The sequence below is a fragment of the Stomoxys calcitrans genome, chromosome 5 (genome assembly GCF_963082655.1).
Source record: "Stomoxys calcitrans chromosome 5, idStoCalc2.1, whole genome shotgun sequence".
Lineage (NCBI taxonomy): Eukaryota > Metazoa > Arthropoda > Insecta > Diptera > Muscidae > Stomoxys > Stomoxys calcitrans.
This window is the reverse complement of record NC_081556.1, coordinates 74,724,531-74,745,833: the sequence shown is the minus strand read 5'-3', so window position 1 is coordinate 74,745,833 and position 21,303 is coordinate 74,724,531. Positions and strand designations below refer to the sequence as shown.

General features: G+C 37.8%; 1 protein-coding gene across 3 annotated transcripts in view; it reads right to left on the bottom strand.

Moving 5' to 3' along the window:
• The window catches only part of LOC106085256 (protein prickle), a 571,237-nt gene that overhangs the window by 114,474 nt on the left and 435,460 nt on the right, over positions 1–21,303 (bottom strand). Inside the window, exon 2 of one of the 3 annotated variants that reach the window (XM_013249410.2) lies at positions 18,720–20,342. The exons of the other annotated variants lie outside the window; for them this stretch is intronic. Coding sequence (XP_013104864.2) covers positions 18,720–19,921 — 1,202 coding nt within the window. The 5' untranslated portion in view covers positions 19,922–20,342. The remainder of the gene's footprint in view (positions 1–18,719; positions 20,343–21,303) is intronic. 3 annotated transcript variants of the gene reach the window in all.

Below are 21,303 nucleotides of genomic sequence, written 5' to 3'. Positions count from 1 at the left end.
TATGCTGATGACATGGCTATTGCAGTTAAGGAAAGTTTCCGAGCGCTCTAAGAGACATACTTTAGGAAGCTCTACGTGCAAAAGCGAAGTGGGCTACCGAAAGGGGTCTAGGATAAAATCTATGCAAGACAAAAGTAGTTCTTTTCAGCAGGAGATACAAGTTACCTACAGTGGCACCTGTCTCATTGTGAGGACAGAATGTTCCATTTTCAGAAAGCGCAAAATACCTGGGTGTTTTGTTGGAGTGGAAATTGAACTTAAAATCCAACATTTTGGAAAGGGCATGAAAGGCAACTCTTGCCTTGTACACCTGCAAGAGAGCCATTGGCAAATGTTGGGACTTTAAACCGCGCGTCATGCACTGGGTATATACTGCAGTTTCCAGACCTTTAATGCTATATGGTGTTGTGGTTTGGTGGACTGCTCTTCAAAAGTCCACCCACTGTTCAATAGTCAACCGGATCCAAAGGGTGGCTTGTTTGTGCATCTCAGCCGCACTGACGACGACACCATCTGATGCACTGAATTTAATGATATATCTAATGCATTTGGACGTTGTGGCTAGACAAATTGCAGCAACCAATGCTGTGAGGCTAAGGGAGCTTTCCTTTTTGTCATGTGGATGCAACCGAGACTGCGTTATCGTTGATACAATATTCGATGTTTCAGGCAGTTTGGATTACACCCTGCCTGACCCGCTTTTTGATAAAAAGTACTGTACCACCATTCCTGATAGAAACGATTGCAACTGCGATAACCTCGGTAAAAGAAGTTACATCGACTTCTATACGGATGGTTCCAAACTAAACGGCCAGGTGGGCTTTGGAAAAAGTTACTCGACCACTGCAGTATCAGACGGAGTGGTATAATCTCATAACGACGTTTGGCCTAAATATCTCAGACAGCCAGGCAGCTATGAAATCCCTGGAGAAAGTATTTCTGAACACAAAAACCGCCCTCGACTGTCGCAAATCTCTCAATGAGATGGCTGAACAGTTCAAAATTCACCTGTTCTAGGTGCCGGGCCACAGAGATATTCCAGGGAAGTCAACGAGCTTGAGAGACTAGGAACTACTCTACACATTGCAGGGAAATTGGAATCAGCGAGTATGCCTCTATCGACATGTAAGCTAAGTCTTCAGGATCAATCTCGAAGGGCAAAGAACGATAGTAATCACAAAGGAGTAGTTGCAAGCATTCCAAAATTATGTGGCCTTATCAGACGTGAAAAGGTCTACCGCTTTGCTGTCACTGGTGAGAACAGACGTCTCCGTCATTGTGTCCGTTATGACAGGACATGCTGACAGACTGAAGGTTGCTAGTAACGAGTTTTGCAGAGGATATGAGGACATCGCATCGGAGAAAAATAGACTACAGAACACCTTCTGTGTGTATGTCCCGCACTGGCAGTCAGATGGAGTTCCACTTTAGGTTCTCATTTCTTTGAGGACGTGTCTGATCTGGCATATGTGAACGTTCGCATGTTTTTCGACCTTTTAAAGCGATCTGTATGGTTCAACGGTAGGAACTAGAAGGCATCTTCTTTCTTCAGTTCCTGTGGTATCACAATGGAGGAAAATGTGTAAGTGAGTCTGGTGGCAGACTGGCACTTAAGTCTAACCTAACCATCAGATACGTTCTTTTAAGGCTGTACCGACCACAATTTTGGTCCGATCTTTACAAAATTTAGCATGAAAAAAATGGGGAGGCTACGTATAAAAGAATACATTTTGTTTTTTGGGACAGTCTTATGTACTTGCTTCCTTTGCTTTCCTTTACAAAATTTCCAATTCATACTCGTAAATGTTCTCTCATCCAGTTTTATTTTTTGTCAATTCAATTAAAATAAGCCTTATACATTTCCATAGTCATGGTTTCCTTGGGGAATTAAATTTTTGAGTTGCAGATCGTGTGAAAGCTAAGATTTCACATGAGATAGAAGAAAGTTCAAACGCAGCAAGATGACTTATCTAAACGCTACAACTTTACCATTTAAGATTCTAATCTGTCGAAGCTGATATGTGCAAAGTGGTTCTGGTTTACACAAATATGCACATGGATGTGCTGAAAATGTATGTCACGAAACCCAATGCAACTTTTGTGGCCTGCGTTGGACAGAATTATCATTCATTCCATGATCATTTGAAGTCATTCGTTTAAGATCTTTTAATTAATTTGCAAAACAGAAAATGTTAACAAGCCATTACAATTCTTTGAGTGATGTTTGCGGCGTTTAACAACATTGGTCAGCAACTGTGATTTCTTTCCAACCAATCGAATGTGCGGATAGGAAAGAGACGCTGTGGACGGACACACCTCACAGAACCAGACTAGCAACTACAAATAGAGTTATTAACGAATATTATTCCGAAATCATTTCGCAACAAAAAAGAAACCAAGAAAATGAGAAGAACCAACGCTGACAGGAACAACTGTAATCCTCTTGTGCAACATATCTCATAAATGGGCAGAAAGGTAAGAATTCCAGCAACAACGATAGCAATGCTGAACAGGAATCCATCCAAGATAAACAAAAACAAGTAAAAGGCCTTAAGTTCGACCAGGACGAATCTTATACACACTCCACCATGGATCGCATGTGACAAGTTCTTTCAATGACCTTTTCAAATATAAGAGTTCAAGTAATAGACCGATATGGACCGTATTGTCATGACTTTTAGAAGTCATAACAAATGACCACCTTCACAATTTCAAGCAAATCGAGTAATAATTGCGCCTTCCATAGGCTCAGCAAGTAAAATTGGAAAATCGGTTTATATAGCAGCTATATTTGGTTACGAACCGATTCACATCATAATTGGCACAGTTATTGAAAGTCAAAACAAAACGCTACGTACTTTCTCAAATACTAATTGCAGCCAAATCGTATAAGAATTGTGTCCTCTAGAAGCCCAAAAACCAAATCGGGGTATCGGTTTATATGGCAGCTACATCAAAACATGGGAAGGCCATGCATGTCCGCCTATGACGCTGATCGTCTGGGTACGAATCCTGGCGAGACCATCAGAAAAATGTTCAGCGGTGGTTTTCCACTCCTAATGCTGGAAACATTTGTGAGGTACTATGCCATGTAAAACTTCTCTCCAAACAGGTGTCGCACTGCGGCACGCCGTTCCGACTCGGCTATAAAAAGGTGGCCCCTTATATTTGAGCTTAACCTTGAATCGGAATGCACTCATTGATATGTGATAAGTTTGCCCCTGTTCCTTAGTGGAATGTTCATGGGCAAAATTTACATTTACATCAAAACATGGACCGATTTGACCCATTTACAATCCCAACTGAACTACACTTACATATAAGATGTATACATACAGACGGACGGACGGACATGGCTAGATCGACCTAAAATGTCATGGCGGCCAAAAATACATATACTTTATGGGGTCTTAGACGAATGTTTCGAGGTGTAACAAACGGAATGATGACATTAGTATACCCCCATACTGTGGTGAAGGGTATACAAAATTTCGCAGTTATGAAAAAGGCCTATCACTGTGAGCATCGCCATCAACATCCAATGTAGCAATGGCCAGTAGCCCATAGCGATTGCATAACTTCTGTTCTAATTGCTTTTGACCATTTCCAGTCGCTGTTTTAACACAACACTCGAGATACGTACCTGCTGCCGGTCCCATTGCTATAGTAATCTTTTACAAGACCTACCCATATGGACGGTCAATGGCCCCTTGAAACCGTTGCCAACTTGCCTACTTCAAGAGTGGTTTTTCCAAGATTATTTATAATTGTTCAGAAGACAAAAGTGCTACTAGTGGCATGTCAACACGTTCGACTGCAATTAAAGCAAAATAGATAAACTATTCGCTATGAAACATTTGAATATTCTAACAACTGCACAGCAGTTTCATATTTTAACGAGATATATGGACAATTTTGAAATGGATTTTAAAACTTTCCATAGGGGATGGGAGATGTATACAAACAGAATTTTCTTTGCAATTAAAATCAAAGCTATGTCAATTTAAGGACATGCATTTCAATTCAAGGAAGTATGTTATTATACCCTCCATTATAGGAGGGTGGGTATTTTAATTTTTATACCCTCCACCATAATATGGTGAGCATACTAATTTCGTTATTCCATTTGTAACACGTCGAAATATTGATCTTAGATCCAACAAAGTACATATAAATATTTATGATCGTTTTGAAATTGGAGGTCGATTTGGTCCGGTCCGTCCATCTATCCGTCTATGGAAATCAGGCCAACTTTCGATGGAATAATAGGCGCTTAAAATTGTGCACCAATACTTCCTATTAGTGCGAGTCGGTTGAGATTGTAAATATAGTAGCCATATAATCCGATCCTGGATCTAAACTACTTGAAGCTTCCACAATGCGCAATTCTTATCCGATTTGGCTGACATTTTGCACTAGGTACTTTATATTATAGATGAAGTGTTTTGGTTTGACCATCAAAAACTGTGTCAAGTATGGCCCAAATCGGCTTATTACCTGATATAGCTCCCACATAAACCGATCTCGGATCGTCACTTCTTGAGCCGGGATAGGGCGGAATTATTAACCGATATGGCTGAAGGGTTTGATTTTAATTTTCAACATATGTGCCAAGCATGGTCTAAATCGGTTTACAACCTGATATAACTCTCATATAAACCGATCACCCGATTTTATTTCTTTATTGGCTTAGAGAGGCTTTCAGCCACATGTCGTATATACCTGTGGGATATAACAATATGCATTATATAATGTCATAACGACGACTGGCGTAGATATCTGCTCTGAAAGCCGTTTAATTCCTGGATAACGTATTTCTCAATTCAAATGCCGCCCTCGACTGAAGTAGATCTCTCAACGAGATGGCTGAACCGTTCAAAATTCCACTGAGATAACCCAGGGATTGTAAAGCGAACGAGTTTGTGAGACTTGGAACAACTTCACAAACTCCAGTGGAACTGGAATATGTGGATATGCCTCTAGCGACTTGCAAGCTAAGTCTTCAGGATCAGGCTCGAAGGGTAACGAATAATAGTAGTTACAAAGGAGGGGTCTGCGAACATTCCAAAATTATGTGGCCTAATCTAGGCTTGAATAGGTCTACCGCATTGCTGTTACTGGCTAGAACAGACGTCTCAGTCATTGTGTCCATCATGACAGGATGGAGGATTGCCAGTAACGACTTTTGTTGAAGCTGTGAGGACGTCGAGAAAGAAGAGACTATAGAACATCTGCTATGTGTGTGTCCCGCACTAGCAGCAGCAGTTGTTTGGGTTTTAAAAGCGATCTGGATGGTTCAACGGAAGGAACTTGAAGGCATTTTCCATCTCATGTACCTGTGGTATCACAATGGGCGAAATGTTTAAGTGAGTCTGATGGCAGACTATATACATCTGCATAAGTCCAAAAACATGAAAAAATTCCCACACGGAAGAGAATTTTTTTTTTATTTGCCGAAATATATCTAAGGCAAAGACCCCTGAAGATCTTCAATTTGTGTGGACCAAAGAAAAACACCAAGTGGATATCGAAATCTACGAGGAATACTTAGGTATTTTGGCGAAGAAACTATAGGTCTGAAATCAAAATCGAGGTCATAGTTTTGAACGACAAAATCCGTCCAAAACTTATTCATCGTCTACGCCCAGATGCAACTGCTGAGGGATCTTTGGCTGTCTATTCGTGATTTCATTTCGTATTGTTTATCCCTTTGTCCTTTTGTTTTGATCAAGGTGGAGGGCGCATTTGTTATCCAATCATCACGAAATTTAACATATGTTGCGTTTTAAACTAAAGGAAAACGCTGTGAATTCTAATTGGTGCAGATTTAGATGTAGCTCCAACAAATATATACATATCGCCCGATTTACACATATAAGGACGTAGTGAGCACAATATTCAACCGTTTTGCACGAAATTTGGTATGAGATGCAAATTGGTTAAGATTTGGATATAGCTCTCTTGTAAAGATAGACCTGACGGAGGGACTTTGTCGTTAAAAATCGGAAGCTCTATTTTTATTTTAGACTCATGGTTTCTTAAGAAAATTTTCTTCTGATTCAATTTTTTCAGTTGTCTTGTTGCTTTGTTAATCAAAAATTTTAACCATACTAATGCATTTATACGTGAAAGCAGAGAAATATTCTTTGTTTACTTCATGGACCAGTTTATATTGATGGATAATATAGTCGTTATATGAACTGTATGACGACTTTAGCATAGTTAAATGTATCACAATACAATAGTTGCGTTGGCAAGGACAACTTTGCAAAATGAATGGCGATGAATGATGAGATATATGAACTCCGATTGAAAGATTAAGTGGTGAAATACATCTCGAAACTTGGTGTCAGAGATCAAAGTCCACCTACAGTTCAATACTCAACAGGATCCTGGCTTGCTTGTGCGTTAAAATCGCACTGAGGACAGTATCATCTGGTGCACTGAATTTAATGTTACACCTAATTCCACTAAACATTGTGGCTTGCTGCGGAGCTGCTGAGAGGTTATTCGAGCTTTTTTATATCCTCCACCATAGGACGGGGGGAAACTAATTTCTTCATTCCGTTTGTAACACATCGAAATATTGATCTTAGACCCAACAAAGTATATATACTCCTGAACGTCTTGACATTCGTAGTCGATTTAGCCATGTCCATCCGTCCTTTTGTCGTTGGATTGTAAATGGGCCAAATCGGTCCATGTTTTGATATAGCTACCTTATAAACCGATATTGATATATGATGAGACGTGGCGGCATTTCCTATGTGATTGCCCAGTTTTCACGACCAACAGCCTCTGGTACACCAGTACTACCAGACTTAAACCAACTTAGGGGCGTGTAATGGAAAATCATTAAGGATTTTGTAAGTAGCACGGAATTCCTAACTTCGATTTTTTTTTTTTTTTGAAGGTTACTTTTTTAGTATTTAGAGCGCACAACACGTCCCTCACTGATATGAAAAAGGACTTCCACTTTAGGTTCTTATTCTTTGAGGACCTGTCTGAAAGGCATGAACTAGAAATAATTCGCTTTCTCCTATGGTAACACAATGGACGGAAAAGTCTAATTTATTCGTTACAGACTGTCACTATAACTATGTTTGGTATAAGTGGCAGCCCGCCTCTCCATCTGTCGAAATCACTTTAGGGTTGAACAAATTAATCTATTCGCTTGAAAGTTTGAATACACGCAAAAAAATTAATCATTTGACATAAAGGAAATTTTCGTCAAGTAAACTTCTTTCCCGAAAAACGTTGGACTTTGTTTACGATAACAGAATATATTTTTTGCGATAACTTTTTGCAAGAATTTGTGAAAAATATAATTTTTTTTTACCTTGACACTAACTTTCATTTTTGATACATAGAACATGTTATTCGCCGTTTCAACTAGTTTTTCTTTATTTATAAATTAATTTAACGGAAAATGTTTCAAATGGATTGTGCATATTGAAATGAATGCCAAGTTCAATTAAATGTTGTAAAATAATTCAAACTCAAAATTTTACGCGTTATTAGCAGATATCAGTTTGTTTGAATTTATTTCGATGTTATATTAAAACCCTTCCATTTTCGCTGTATTCGTTAAGCTATAAATAAAACAAAAATAGTTGTTGTTGTTTTCGCACATTTAAATACCTACTGGAATTAATTTCTTTATCGCGTAAATGTTACCAAACAATGTATGTGCCTAAAAAATTCTTGTTGTATTTTCTTGTACCTGGAAGCCATTTGTGTTTTTCACCAATGATTTTTGTCATTGGACAAATAGTCACTTTTCGAGTTTATCATTCGCACTCGTCCTCTGGGTCTGCTTGGGATTATTTTCTTGTGTAAGTACAAAGTAAAGAGCAATAGAGTGAGTATTTTTGCCAACCACTGGTCTATATGCTCATGTACTCACTTTTTCTCTCAGCAGGAGAGACACCAAAGAATAATTATTGGTCCAGCACACTAATAATCGTTTGCGGCTATCGAAGTACTTTAGCTGTTAAAGAGATGGTTGGTTCTACAATAAAAAGAAGTTGGTTTTACAACAAAGGGAAGGTTTTTTAACCGTAGACGCTTTGATAAAGGGCTTACAAAGTAAGTTGCGTTCAATAATACTACGCTATGGCTAACGTTTGATATGTTGAAGCGAAACGTTACACGGTTACAATAAAAGCAAAACTAGGTGATAAAAGTATTTTGTTTGTCGTAAAAATTTAGCAAACTTTTTATTTTTTAGTGTGTAGATACTTCTAATTGACGTATGTCATTGGGAATTTCAAATGGGCCATAGAGGTTCAAAATTTAGAAATAGCTCTCATTTATTATCGTAAGAGCCCCTAGAAGCCTGTACTTTGATCCGATCTAGTTGAAATTTGACATGTGATATATTTGTATGCCTTTATACGGAGATAAAATGCTCACAAATGTCCCCAGTAAGAAAGGGCAAAACCATTAAACTAAGAATCGTTTTCCATTGTTCGTGACATGAGTTGAACTGAGGCGTTCAGCTTCATAACTTAATTGCCACGGTGCACCATCGCTGTAGTCTTCAGTCGTTTATAAAATTCATTAAAAAAATAGATTTTAATTTCAGTTATGAATTTAAGGTTGGCAGAACGAAAAAATTATACAAAAGAGTATACATTAAGAAATGTCATCGATAAATGTTGTATGGAAGCCATCAAAATAACAACAGTCCGAAAGATGAATGATTGTAGGGTGTGGCGGACGTAAAATAAACAACTGAGCATGAGTGTTTAAATAGGTTTAAAGGAAGCTGCCATTGGCGAGTATGCACGGGCTAAAGTCGAGAAAATTCGACCGTTTGATACCCTATGTTTTAGTCAATATATGCTCAAGGTATTCAGGCTACGGCTACGATTGGCTGATAAATCCGCTTGCTATGACCCTTAAATGAAGAAAGTCATGTAGGGAATCCTATGTGCCAAATTTTAATATTAGTAAAACATGGAAATGGAAATTAGTGGATAATGGGAGCTTTTCCTAAATCTGAACCGACTCAACAAGCCCTATACATTAAAAGTCCGCTATGACAAAGTTTAAAATAATCCAAGAAAATGTGTACATTGTAAATAAAAATACATGGAAAGATAGACGAAGGGTCAGTTAGAAATATTTAAATCGAATAAGGAAGTAATTCTATGTCAACGGGTTAAGATAATATTGGGTCATCCCAGCATCCAACCCTGATACCCTACAGCACATTGAGTATGCAAGCTATGTCGTCGAAATTGAAATGGGTTTAAATTTGGAATGAAGAACTCAGACCAAAATCCGAACATATTATGGGAGTCATAGAGGAAATCGGTGTGCACAATTTTGAGAAGATCAGTTGATAAATGCGCCTGCAACGGCCATAAAAGTGAAAATTGGGGGATACCTATATGTGAGAGCTATATCTAAATCAGAGCCGATTACTATGAAACTTAACAGCTATCTTACCGACATTTTGTGAGGATGGGTTAACAAATCACCCAGTTATTGCAGTTTTAGTTAAAATCGGACGAAGGTGTATCTAAATCTGAACCGAAATTAAAAAAAATACTTGTGCTTAATTTGAACACGATGGAAATTGCGGACATAGCTTAATCGTATCGGAAAGCTGCATACTTATGAACAGGTCTATCTTTCCTACTTTGGGTGTTACCAATTAAGGCACTAAGTTAAAATACCTTGTACCACAGCAGTGGTGTAGGGAATGAAAAAGATACATACAAACACTGTAACTCATCAGCTTCGCTTTGAAATGTAAATGCCAACATAGTCAATGAAGCCCATTTAACCTGGTTTGTTTAATTTGTTTCCATAGCAGATTTCATATCAAATTGACAGCTACCACAACATATTGAAATTACAATCAACCGCCACCAGCGACACCGACACCTACGCGAATGCCCATGTCATACATCGTGGGTAAGATTTGAGTCTTGTCACTGTCATTTTGCTTGTTTATCACATGTAATAGAAAGCTCAGATTGAAAATCAGTCACAATTCAGTATATTCGGAAGATGCTTATTGTGGGCTTACACGTGTCTTCGTCCGCGACTCCCCCTTGTGGTCACAATGAGTACTTGCTGAGGCAAACTCTGGATTATTTGTCTAATGTTGGCTGTAGCTGATTGTTGAGTGGCAGCCGCAAGTCAGGGCCTCAGGGATGTACGAGAAGTGCTTTGCGGATTATGATGAATGAATGGTGGTTAGGTTAAGTGTTCACAACCGTTGGATTCAAGATGATTTAGATTCGTGTGAAGTTTCTTACTTAAGTCTTTTATTTCATTTGACAATTGATACACAAAAATCGCTTCGAATTCATATTATCGGATCGATCGATCGTTTTGAGTATCTCAAACACATGAGGAACATGTTTTTTTTCCTATGTATACATACAACTGTTTTGGGCTCTGAGTGTGTTTGTTATGATAGTAATCTGTGAATGTAATTCATAAACATTTTCATTTTCTGCATGTGCTCTCAATTTCGGCTATTACATATTGATATTCACATGTGTGAGGTGAGGCTTAAAGGTGATTGTTAGATGAATGAACCCTATTTCTTGTCCCATACACAAAATGATAAAATATTGACAACCATTTTTGCATGTTGGATGCATAAAATCTGTTCTATTTTACATAAATTCCATTATGTTGTGTATGCAAATGATATGTGGCGGCTATAATGTTTTAAGTAGTTGCCATAAATTATGCTAATGTAAAGGGTGGAACGTGTTTTCCACTAGATTCCGTAACATGCCATAAAGTTGCATAGTTACAGCAAGTTTTTGCAATTCTTCACAAATTCCTTGTACTTCTTTTCAGCTATAATATAAAATGGCAGCTTTTATCTTGTTTTCTTTTTTTGAATGAAGGAAAGTTTAACAGTCTAGACCAGCTATTTGAATGTTTTCATTTATTCAAATTTTTCTCAAAAGAAGTCGATTTGAGGACGACAGAGGGGCATCTAAACTACAAATTCTGCTGGACAATTAAAGGGTTATTTGTTGTTTGTCAATTTGACCTTATTAACGACAATTTATGTTCATATTTGAGATTCTACAAGCATCTCAACACTGAAAATAGTGCTCAAAGTATGTGTATGTTAGGCAACCGGGGCTCAAATAAGGGATCATGGGAGTAGAGAATATAATATCCAGTTAAGGACAAATATTTCAGATTGGAGTATAGCTTGAGCGGGATAATATGGAACCCAAAAGAAACTTCTTAGAGTATAAAATACGTATCTGTTCTTATTATATTATATGAAACCAAGAGAAAGGGCCAAGGGCCAATGCCCAAAAAAACCCACCATGCCCGTTTATGTATGCAGATGAAAGGTCTATGGAAATATGCGAAGCTGGTATCCAAATTTGGACAAGCAAGGCGGAGTCGTACCCCAAAAAGATATATGGGTCTTAAGGTGTATCAGAGAAGGACCCTTGGCCTGATCGCCTGGGCAACAGATTCGAAATATTGAATGGACAATATTTCTTCAAAAAGTAATTTCAAGTATCAATAGATATTTTAAGCATATAGCTTTGTTGGTTTTGACAAAATGACAATGTCAAGGTGGCTACGTGTACTTCAAGGATAACGGCTTTATAAGAACAGAAAAAAATACATTAAGGTGTTCAGTTGGCAACCCATTTAATAGGGCGTGACTTTAAAAGTTTTATAGATAGATTAGTTTGTTACACAAATATACTCAACGGAAATTGTTGTTCAATATAAAGAATAGCTCTAGTGTCCCCAATACAAATATAATATAATGAATTTTTTTGCAATGAAAAAGGCTGGGATAACAGATTCAGGGCAATACATTGGTAGGTCGCACTTATATCAAATATACCGCGAAAACGTATCTGCGATGTAAGCACGATATTATCCAAGTTTGACACGTTTCACGTTACCTGTTCATCTAAGCCGCATGGCCCATTTACAAACCCAACCGACCTACTATAATAGGAATTATTTGTGCAAATAAGAGCGTGCTTATGACAGACTGACGGACTAAAAATTTTCTGGGGATGCTTAGCCCACCCCTCAGAAGCCTTTGGTAGCCTTTTATAAAAATGGCCGCTTAAAAAAAAATAAATATCTTCTTGCCAGAATAAAACATTTACACAAATGGATAATTGTGCCCAAATTTCAATTATCTTGTTTACATTAAATGTAGCATAAAGTGCTTAAATATGTTTCTGGAAAACCCCTCATCATAAATGGAAATGTAGACATTTCAAGCAGTCGGCTTGCTATTTAAAATTGTCACCGTTTTGCTTTGCGGAAAGTGTTTGCTCTCTTTGCTTTGGAAAGTCTCATGACATTCTCAATATGTATTCCAAAGAACATGAAATGAGATTTTTTTTCATACCTTCATGTTCTTCATTCTCGATCTTTTTCCCCGGAAGATCATTGTGCAATGTAATAGGGCGAATACTATCTCTGACAAACCGCAAATTCCAAGTGATGAGTATCCAACGATGGTTAAGTGTAAGCATTCATCAAAAACTCAAGTACTTTTTTTCAACAAAAAATTAGTGGGCAAGAAAAAATGTTCATCACTGTTTAGGTGTAATATTAACCACAATGTGTCTTTAGTTACGTTAGAGGAGCAACAGTTCGGAAATTGTAACCTACTGATACTCTTTGTTGCATAATGCAATAGTATTCTCCACCATACTATGAGTGTCACTCTGTTTTAATACATTTCTTCGATAGTTTGCTGACTTCTAAAAGAATAAATTCTGAAGATGTAATATAAATTTTTATACCCTCCACCATAGGATGGGGGTATACTAATTTCGTCATTCCTTTTGTAACTCTTCGAAATATTGATCTGAGACCTGAGAAAGTATATACATATATTCTTGATCGTCTTGACATTCTTAATCGATTTAGCCATGTCCGTCCATCTGTTGAAAGGACTATCAAAAGTAAAAAAGTGAGCACTATCAAAAAGTAAAGCTAGGCGCTTGAAATTTTGCACAAATACTTCTAATTAGTGCAGGTAGGTTGTTAATGCGCCAAATCAGTCCATGTTTTGGTGTAGCTACCATATAAACTGTTCTCGGATCTTGACTTCTTTAAATGTGTACCCTGAAATTTTGCATGTAGCGATTTGTTATGACTCCAACAACTGTGATAAGTATGGTTCAAATCGGTTCATAATCTGATATAGCTGCCATAGAAACCAATCTCGGTTCTGAAATTTTGCGCGAAGTGTTTTGTTATGACTTTCAACAACTCTGCCAAGTATGGTCTTAATCGGTTCATAAGCTAATATAGCTGCCATATAAGCCGACATGGGACCTTGACTTCTTGAGCCTCTAGAGTGCGCAATTATTATCGGAAATAGCTGCAATTTTACATCAAGTGTTTTGTTTCGTCATCCAACAACTATGCATAGTATGGCCACCCGATTCTTATTCGATTTGGCAGGAATTTTGTTCAATGACTTCCACTATGGTTTTCAACATCCAAACAAAGAAGGGCCTGAATCGGTCCATAACCTGATATAGCTTTTATAGCATGGAAAATTTTATCCTTTGTTTGCCTATAAAGAGATGCCGGGCAAAGAACTTGATAAATACGATCCATGGAGGAGGAAATATAAGATTCAGCCCGGCCGAATTTAGCACGTTTTTACTTGGTTTTATTAATACATAATTCTTCTCCTATGTGTATCAATAAATGTTTATTAGCTGTAATATGATTTTAAGAGTCGGAATTCATAACCGAAATATTTGGTCTGGCGGGTTCGCTAGATCATGGAAAAATAAAACGCTCTTCCTGCTAAGTGGTCCGTATTTTAACGTTCTCTCTTTATATTGAGTTTTTGGGCTTCACTCATAAGAAACTAAACTAATGGCAAACAAGTAAACCGTGCTAAGTTCGGCCGAGCCGAATCTAATATACCCTCCACCATGGATCGCATTTGTCGAGTTCTTTTCCCGGCATATCTTCTTAGGCAAAAAAGGATAAAATACAAGATTTGCGCTGCTATTAGAGCGATATCAAGATATGGTCCGGTTCGGACCACAATTAAATTGTATGTTGGAGACATGTGTAAAATGTCAGCCAGAGAGAGATCGATTTATGTAGAAGCTGTATCAGGCTATAGACCGATTCAGACCATAATAAACACATATGTTGATAGTCATGGCAGGATCCGTCGTACAAAATTTCAGCAAATTGTCATGTAAAATTTTAGCCAAATCGGATAGAAATTGCGCCCTATAGAAGCTTAAGAAGTATGTATGTTGGAGACATGTGTAAAATGTCAGCCAGAGAGAGATCGATTTATGTAGAAGCTGTATCAGGCTATAGACCGATTCAGACCATAATAAACACATATGTTGATAGTCATGGCAGGATCCGTCGTACAAAATTTCAACAAATTGTCATGTAAAATTTTAGCCAAATCGGATAGAAATTGCGCCCTCTAGAAGCTTAAGAAGTCTAGTCCCCAGAACGGTTTATATGACAGCTTTATCAGGTTACGGACCGATTTAAACTATAATGGGCACACTTGTTGGATATCATAACAAAATACTTCGTGCAAAATTTCGTTCAAATCGGATTAGAATTGCGCTCTCTAGTGGCTCAAGAAGTCAAGACCCAAGATCGGTTTATATGGCAGCTATATCAAAACATGGACCGATATGGCCCATTTACAATACCAACCGACCTACACTAATAAGAAGTATTTGTGCAAAATTTTAAGCGGCTAGCTTTACTCCTTCGAAAGTTAGCGTGTTTTAGACTGACAGACGGACAGACAGACAGACGGACAGACATGGCTAGATCGACATAAATTGTCACGACGATCAAAAATATATATACTTTGTGGGGTCTCAGACGAAATATTCGTATGGTGGAGGGTATAAAAATTAAGTGTATAAATTATTCCACCTTGCTAAACATAAAACCTTCAATAGTTATTTTTATACCATACACCTATACTGTGATACAGGGTATTGTACTGTTAAGTATACCGGTTGGCTTAGAAAAAGAGCACCTGATTCGATTGAGTTATGTCCGCCTATCTGTATGTCCATGTATTCTTGTAAACAAGATACAGGTCTCATTTGTTGTCTGATTTTTATAAAAATTTAAATAAGATACTTTTTTGACCAAGGACGGATGCTATTGAGCGGTTTAGATTTAAATATAGGTCACATATACATATATCTAACATCCTATATGAGCTATAATGACTATATTTACCAAAATTCCGCCCAATATGTGCGCAAAATTTCATCAAAATCGATCCAGATTAAGACATAGCTTACATTAAGAATTTTAACCGAAGTGCACTTTTAAGACTGCAGTCATAAAATAAAATCTTGATTCTATTGGATATTTCAATAAGTAAAAAAATTAGTCTAATTGGATTTAGGTATTGGTAAAATGAATTAAAAGAAATGGATAGAACCAATGGTGTAGGGTATAATGTATATAGTCTGATTCGCCCTATTTAAGCCTTTCCTTACTTGTTATTTATGTGTTTTCAGCTTGGTCACTCCAAAGACACACTTCACAAAAGAGCACCAATGCCTTCCAGTGTAATTCAATAACCATAGTATCCACATCCTGTCATTGATATTTTATGTAAAGTTTTAAATGTCCCCAAATGAATGCATGTGGAGATTGAGTGATTACTCCGGATCAAATTTCAATGAAATGATTTTTTTTCACATGATTGCCTAACAGCAGGGAAGATCATCACAAGCACCGTATTTTTCTCAAGGGTAGGTTAATAAATTACCAAAGGTGTTGAAGTTTTGGCCATTTTTTGTTTTGTTTTATTTTAAAAAATTAAATATAAAGAAAATTTTAGGTGTGAGTGAGAATTGATGAGATCAAATGTGTCTGTCGTCACATGCATTCAATTTGAAAGACAAAAAAAATTTCTGCTGCAAGATTTAATGATTTTGATATTGCAAAAAAAATAATTTGTTTAAAGTAGATAAGATAGTAGATGAATTTGGAACTGAACTTGGAATAGCGTCCCAAACGCCTCGATCTTCTGCGCTCGTTCTAAAATCTCTAACACCAAGTTTCGAGATGTCTGATCTTTCCATCGAACTTTTGGTCGTCCCGGTTTGCGGTACCACAGTTATCGCCTTCAAAAGGATTCTGCGCTGGAGCTTCTCATTCATTCTGAAAACATGAGCTAGCCAACGCAACCGTTGTAATTTAATACATTTAACTATTCCAAGGTCGTCATACAGTCCCATCGCTCATCCTTGTGGGTTATGTGGAGTAGCATATGTATCACAAGACGCTTGCCTCAAGATTTGACGCTCGCCTACAGCCATCCCTAACCAGAAGGCAGACGCTGATATCGACCATTGGTTATTAAAAGGCGCAAGTAACTCTCCTTGTCTTTTCGAGTATCATTGGCACTCAGTATTTAAGTAAGAATCAGTGCAACCTGACCCCCCACTGACACTCTTCTCTCGAAATCGCTGAATGCCGGAATTTGCAGTTTCTTTCTACTATCCGAAACCGCTTCCTATGATAATGATGAACATCGCACAAGTCGTAGCTGAAAGTTCCAGCCTGTGGGAATGGAATAGGATGGATCTCATATAATTGGCCCATATTCCAAGGGAGGCCACCATAGCGCAGAGGTTAGAATGTCCGCCTATGACACTGAACGACTGGGTTCGAATCCTGGCGAGACCATCAGAAAAAAATTTTCAGCGGTGGTTTTCCCCTCCTAATGATGGCAACATTTGTGAGGTACTATGCCATATAAAACTTCTCTCCAAAGAGGTGCGGCACGCCGTTCGGACTCGGCTATAAAAAGGAGGCCCCTTATCATTGAGCTTAAATTTGAATCGGAATGTATGTGAGAAGTTTGCTCCTGTTCCTTAGTGGTATGTTTATGGGCAAAATTTGCATATTCCAAAGTACTACGCTTTGGTTACTAAAGGTATGTTCAGAAGTTTCAAAAATTTCAATCACAATCGAAATTGAAAATAAAAGTTCGAAACAATTGACAAAATGATTGAATCAATTAATTTTTTAATTGGAAACGACAAAAACTTCAATCACGCTCTTAATAAGAAAAAGTTCAGATTCAATTAAATTTTTAATTGGAAATATTTTCTTCATATTTTTTCTTGTACAAATTTAAAACATTTTGGTCAAAAATAAAAAAATATAATGGATAAAATATATAATTAATCCGAACGTACCTTAAGCATTTTAATAAGCTCTTAAATCTGCCAGGTTAAACTTATTTAATGGTATTTGCGGTCAGGCATAGATAGTTTTAATACCCTCCACCATAGGATGGGTGGTATACTAATTTCGTCATTCTGTTTGTGACTACTCGAAATATTCGTCTGAGATCCCACAAAGTATATATATTCTTGATCGTCCCGACATTTTATGTCGATCTAGTCATATCCGTCCGTCTGTCTGTCGAAAGCATGCTAACCGAAGGAGTAAGGCTAGCCGCTTGAAATTTTGCACAAATACTTCTTATTAGTGTAGGTCAGTTGGTATTGTAAATGGGCCATATCGGTCCATGTTTTGATATAGCTGCCATATAAACCGATCTTGGGTCTTGATTTCTTGAGCCTCTAGAGTACGCAATTCTTATCCGATTGGAATGAAATTTTGCACGACGTGTTTTGTTATGATACACAACAACTATATCTAGTATGGTTCAAGTCGGACCATAACTTGATATAGCAGCCAAATAAACCGATCTTGGGTCTTGACTTCTTGAGCCTCTAGAGTGCGCAATTATTATCCGATTGGAATGAATTTTTGACAAAGTATTTTGTTATGATATCCAACAACTGTGCCAACTATGGTTCAAATCGGTTCATAACCTGATATAGCTGTCATAGAAACAGATCTGGGGACTTGACTTCTTGGGCTTCCGAAGGGCGCAATTCATATCCGATTTGGCTGAATTTTTGCATGACGTATTTTATTCTTACTTTCAACAAATGTGTCAAATAAGGTTCAAATCGGTTCATAACCTGATATAGCTGCCATATAAGCCGATCTGGGATCTTGACTTTTTGAGTCTCTAGAGGTCGCAATTATTATCCGATTTACCTGAAATGTAATAAGGATCCTCTCATGACCATCAACATACATGTTTATTATGGTCTGAATCGGTCTATAGCCCGATACAGCTCCCATATAAATTGATCTCTCTATTTTACTTCTTGAGCCCCCAAAGGGCGCAATTCTTATTCGAATTGGCTGACATTTTACACAGGTCTCCAACATATAATTTAATTGTGGTCCAAACCGGACCATATCTTGATATCGCTCTAATAGCAGAGCAAATATTTTCTTATATCCTTTTTTGCCTAAAAAGAGATGCCGGGAAAAGAACTCGACAAATGCGATCCATGGTGGAGGGTATATCAGATTCGGCCCGGCCGAACTTAGCACGCTTTTACTTGTTTTTTAATTGGAAACGACAAAAACTTCAATCACGCTCTTCTGCTCAATATTATGCTATGGAAAAGTAATCAAACTCTTTCGTTTTCCCTATAATTGTTTAATGTAATGCATTCATCATAGCATTTTGAGAAATATATCACTGTTTATTTCCTTTTTAGGCTGTATTTTGAGGATTTGTTTACAATTCTATTTGGTTGGTTTCCGCAATTACCTTTCCAAATGGTACGATTACCATAATGATGTATGTTGGATATTAAATAACTTGTACTCACTCTTTATCGTTTGCATCGTCCTTCGGTTGTTTTATGCTGTTCTCATCCTCCTCTTTAAATGTAAAGCTTATGTCATGCGGATCATTTGAGGGTCGAAGTCGACGGGGAAGACTTCGATTTCTCAAGTTCAAATTTAAGAACTCCAAATCACTTTCATTCAGTTTTAAATCATTACTTGTTGTCGTCGATGGGGAGTGGCGATTTGAACGTTTTGGTGGTAAGGCAGGTTTTTCTTCATCAACGGCCATTTCAAGTGACATTGACCCCTGCTCGGGGAAAAGCAATCGCTCCTGTTCGCTTTCAGGGAAAAGGTTGAAATATTTCGATACATTTTCATTGGCCGATGGTGGAACATAGAGATTTTTCTTGCATCGTATTAAATCGCCTAATGAATCGTCATCGATGATGCCCAAGAGGAAAGGGTCATCGAGGAGGGTGTGTTTGGCATTTTGTTTGGTGGGTTCAATAACGATATGGCTATTGTTGCTACTTTGGTCCGATGTCGGTGCTGTTGACTGCTGCTGGCGAGTCCGGTGATTAAGGTTTAAATTTTTTAAGGTATCCAATGTGTCCCCCATGTGCTGCTGGTTGGATGAGGAGGAGGTCTTCCGAGGACTGGTGGCAGTTGTAGTGCTGTTGTTCAAACTTGTATCGTCATTTGTATCGCCACCGCCCTTTCGATGTCCTCTTAAGGAGCGCAAAAGTCGCTTGCTTTTTCTTAGGGTGTTGGTGCCACCACTGTTCCCATTGGAATGGCCTTCAGCATGGGTTTCACATTTTGAGGGAAATAAAGCTGCTGGCGTTCGATGGTGTTCTTTGGTTGATATCGCGGATATTGATGCTGCTGGGCTAGAGCTCTTATGGTTTGTTATCGGCATTGTTGTAATGTTATCGCAGGATACATCTTCAGCATCTTCGTCGTCTAATTGCGTTTCGATAAAATCTATGGCCACCGTATCATACTCTGTCTCCAGTTTGTAGCAGTGGCTGTCATTTTCATTATTTTGGTCATCGATTGGGCCCAAAGATGCCGACTTGGCGGCCGATATGGCCAGTCGTTGTGCCGCTGCTTTGCTGTAAACCTGTCGATAATATTTCTGCTGATCACCGTACAAGAAGCAAACACGCCACCATTGTTTGCAGGCCAGCAAATTGGCGGTACGTGGTACTACAGGCTCAATTGATGATGACATGCTATCCATGTCGCTGCAATTGTTGTTGTTGTCTTTTTTGTTAACGTTCTACTGTATGATTATAATTTTCCCTTTTTGCAAGGATTTCTTCAAATTGCCACTACAGCAGCCCGAAATACAATACAAAAACAAAAAACCGCAACAAAAAACTTGTAATGATACTCAGTGTTCATGTACTTGAAAACGAAAACCCTGTGTGGCAATTATTTAAGCTGTATCCTCTTCTTCGAAGCGATCACTTCTGTGAGTGTGTTTTGTTCTGCTGGGAAAAATGTTGTAATTTTTGTTTCTTCTAAGTGTGTATGGCTGCCGCTTGTCGCGGTTGAGCAGTTCCAAGTCCATAATTAAATTTGGTGTTTAGCATGTCTTTGACATAATCTGTTACATGGACTGTTTAAAAAATATCGGCATTACATGTATACTTTCAACCCTAGAGGAGCAAAAATTGTTTTTCGTTAGAATATATTTTATGTTTTTATAAAATTTCTATTTCATTGTCACTTTGTACACCATGGTCGTTAATTTTCCCGTACAATTAAGAGTCAATCGTTCTTCAAGAACAGTCATTGGCTTCAGTATTTTTGTACATCACTTTTGCAGTCTCTGACCACATTTGGCCACTACTTAACCTAGTTATAGGTTTTCAACATTCATGTTATCATTAGCTCAGCGCCTATTTACGATTGTGCCACCGTGGCCCCACTCTCAAAATAAGGTATATGGAAATATTTTTCCATATGTAGTCAACTTTTTGATCAGTTTATAAAACGGTATACTAACCAACCCAAGTTCTAATCAAATCGGAAGTCTAGCCAGGAAATGCACCAACACACCTGTATCAAAATATGGCTCGATCTGAATCATATCATGATTTCGTGCTCCAATCCCAAATATCTTTCATTTAAACCCCATATTGCCATGGTTGGTAAATATGTATGTCAGATTTAGGTGTGTTTTGGGGGTTGGGGTGGTCTCTCAAACACTGGATATCAGATACGTTGTCTACTCTTAAATACCTTTCATTAGAGCTCCATATTGTCGTGATGGGTCTATATATATATATGGAGGGTTTTAGAGGTTGGGTACCCCATCCGAAATGTAGATACCAAATTTTTGTTTTTAGGTTACTATAAGAGAGCATACAAAATTTCGCTTAAATCTCATCAACCATCTCCGAGATCTGGCGCATCTGAAAATTAGGGTCAAGGGTCCGCCCCCTTCAGATATCCAAAAATGAAGTACGCTTCTTTAACACGTCACCATTCAGCACTATATGAAAAATTTCAAGAAAATCGGTTCAGACGTTTTTGAATCTATAAGGATCACACAAACAAATAAAAAAAACACAAACCGACAAACAAATACAAATTGATTTTTATATATAAGAAGAT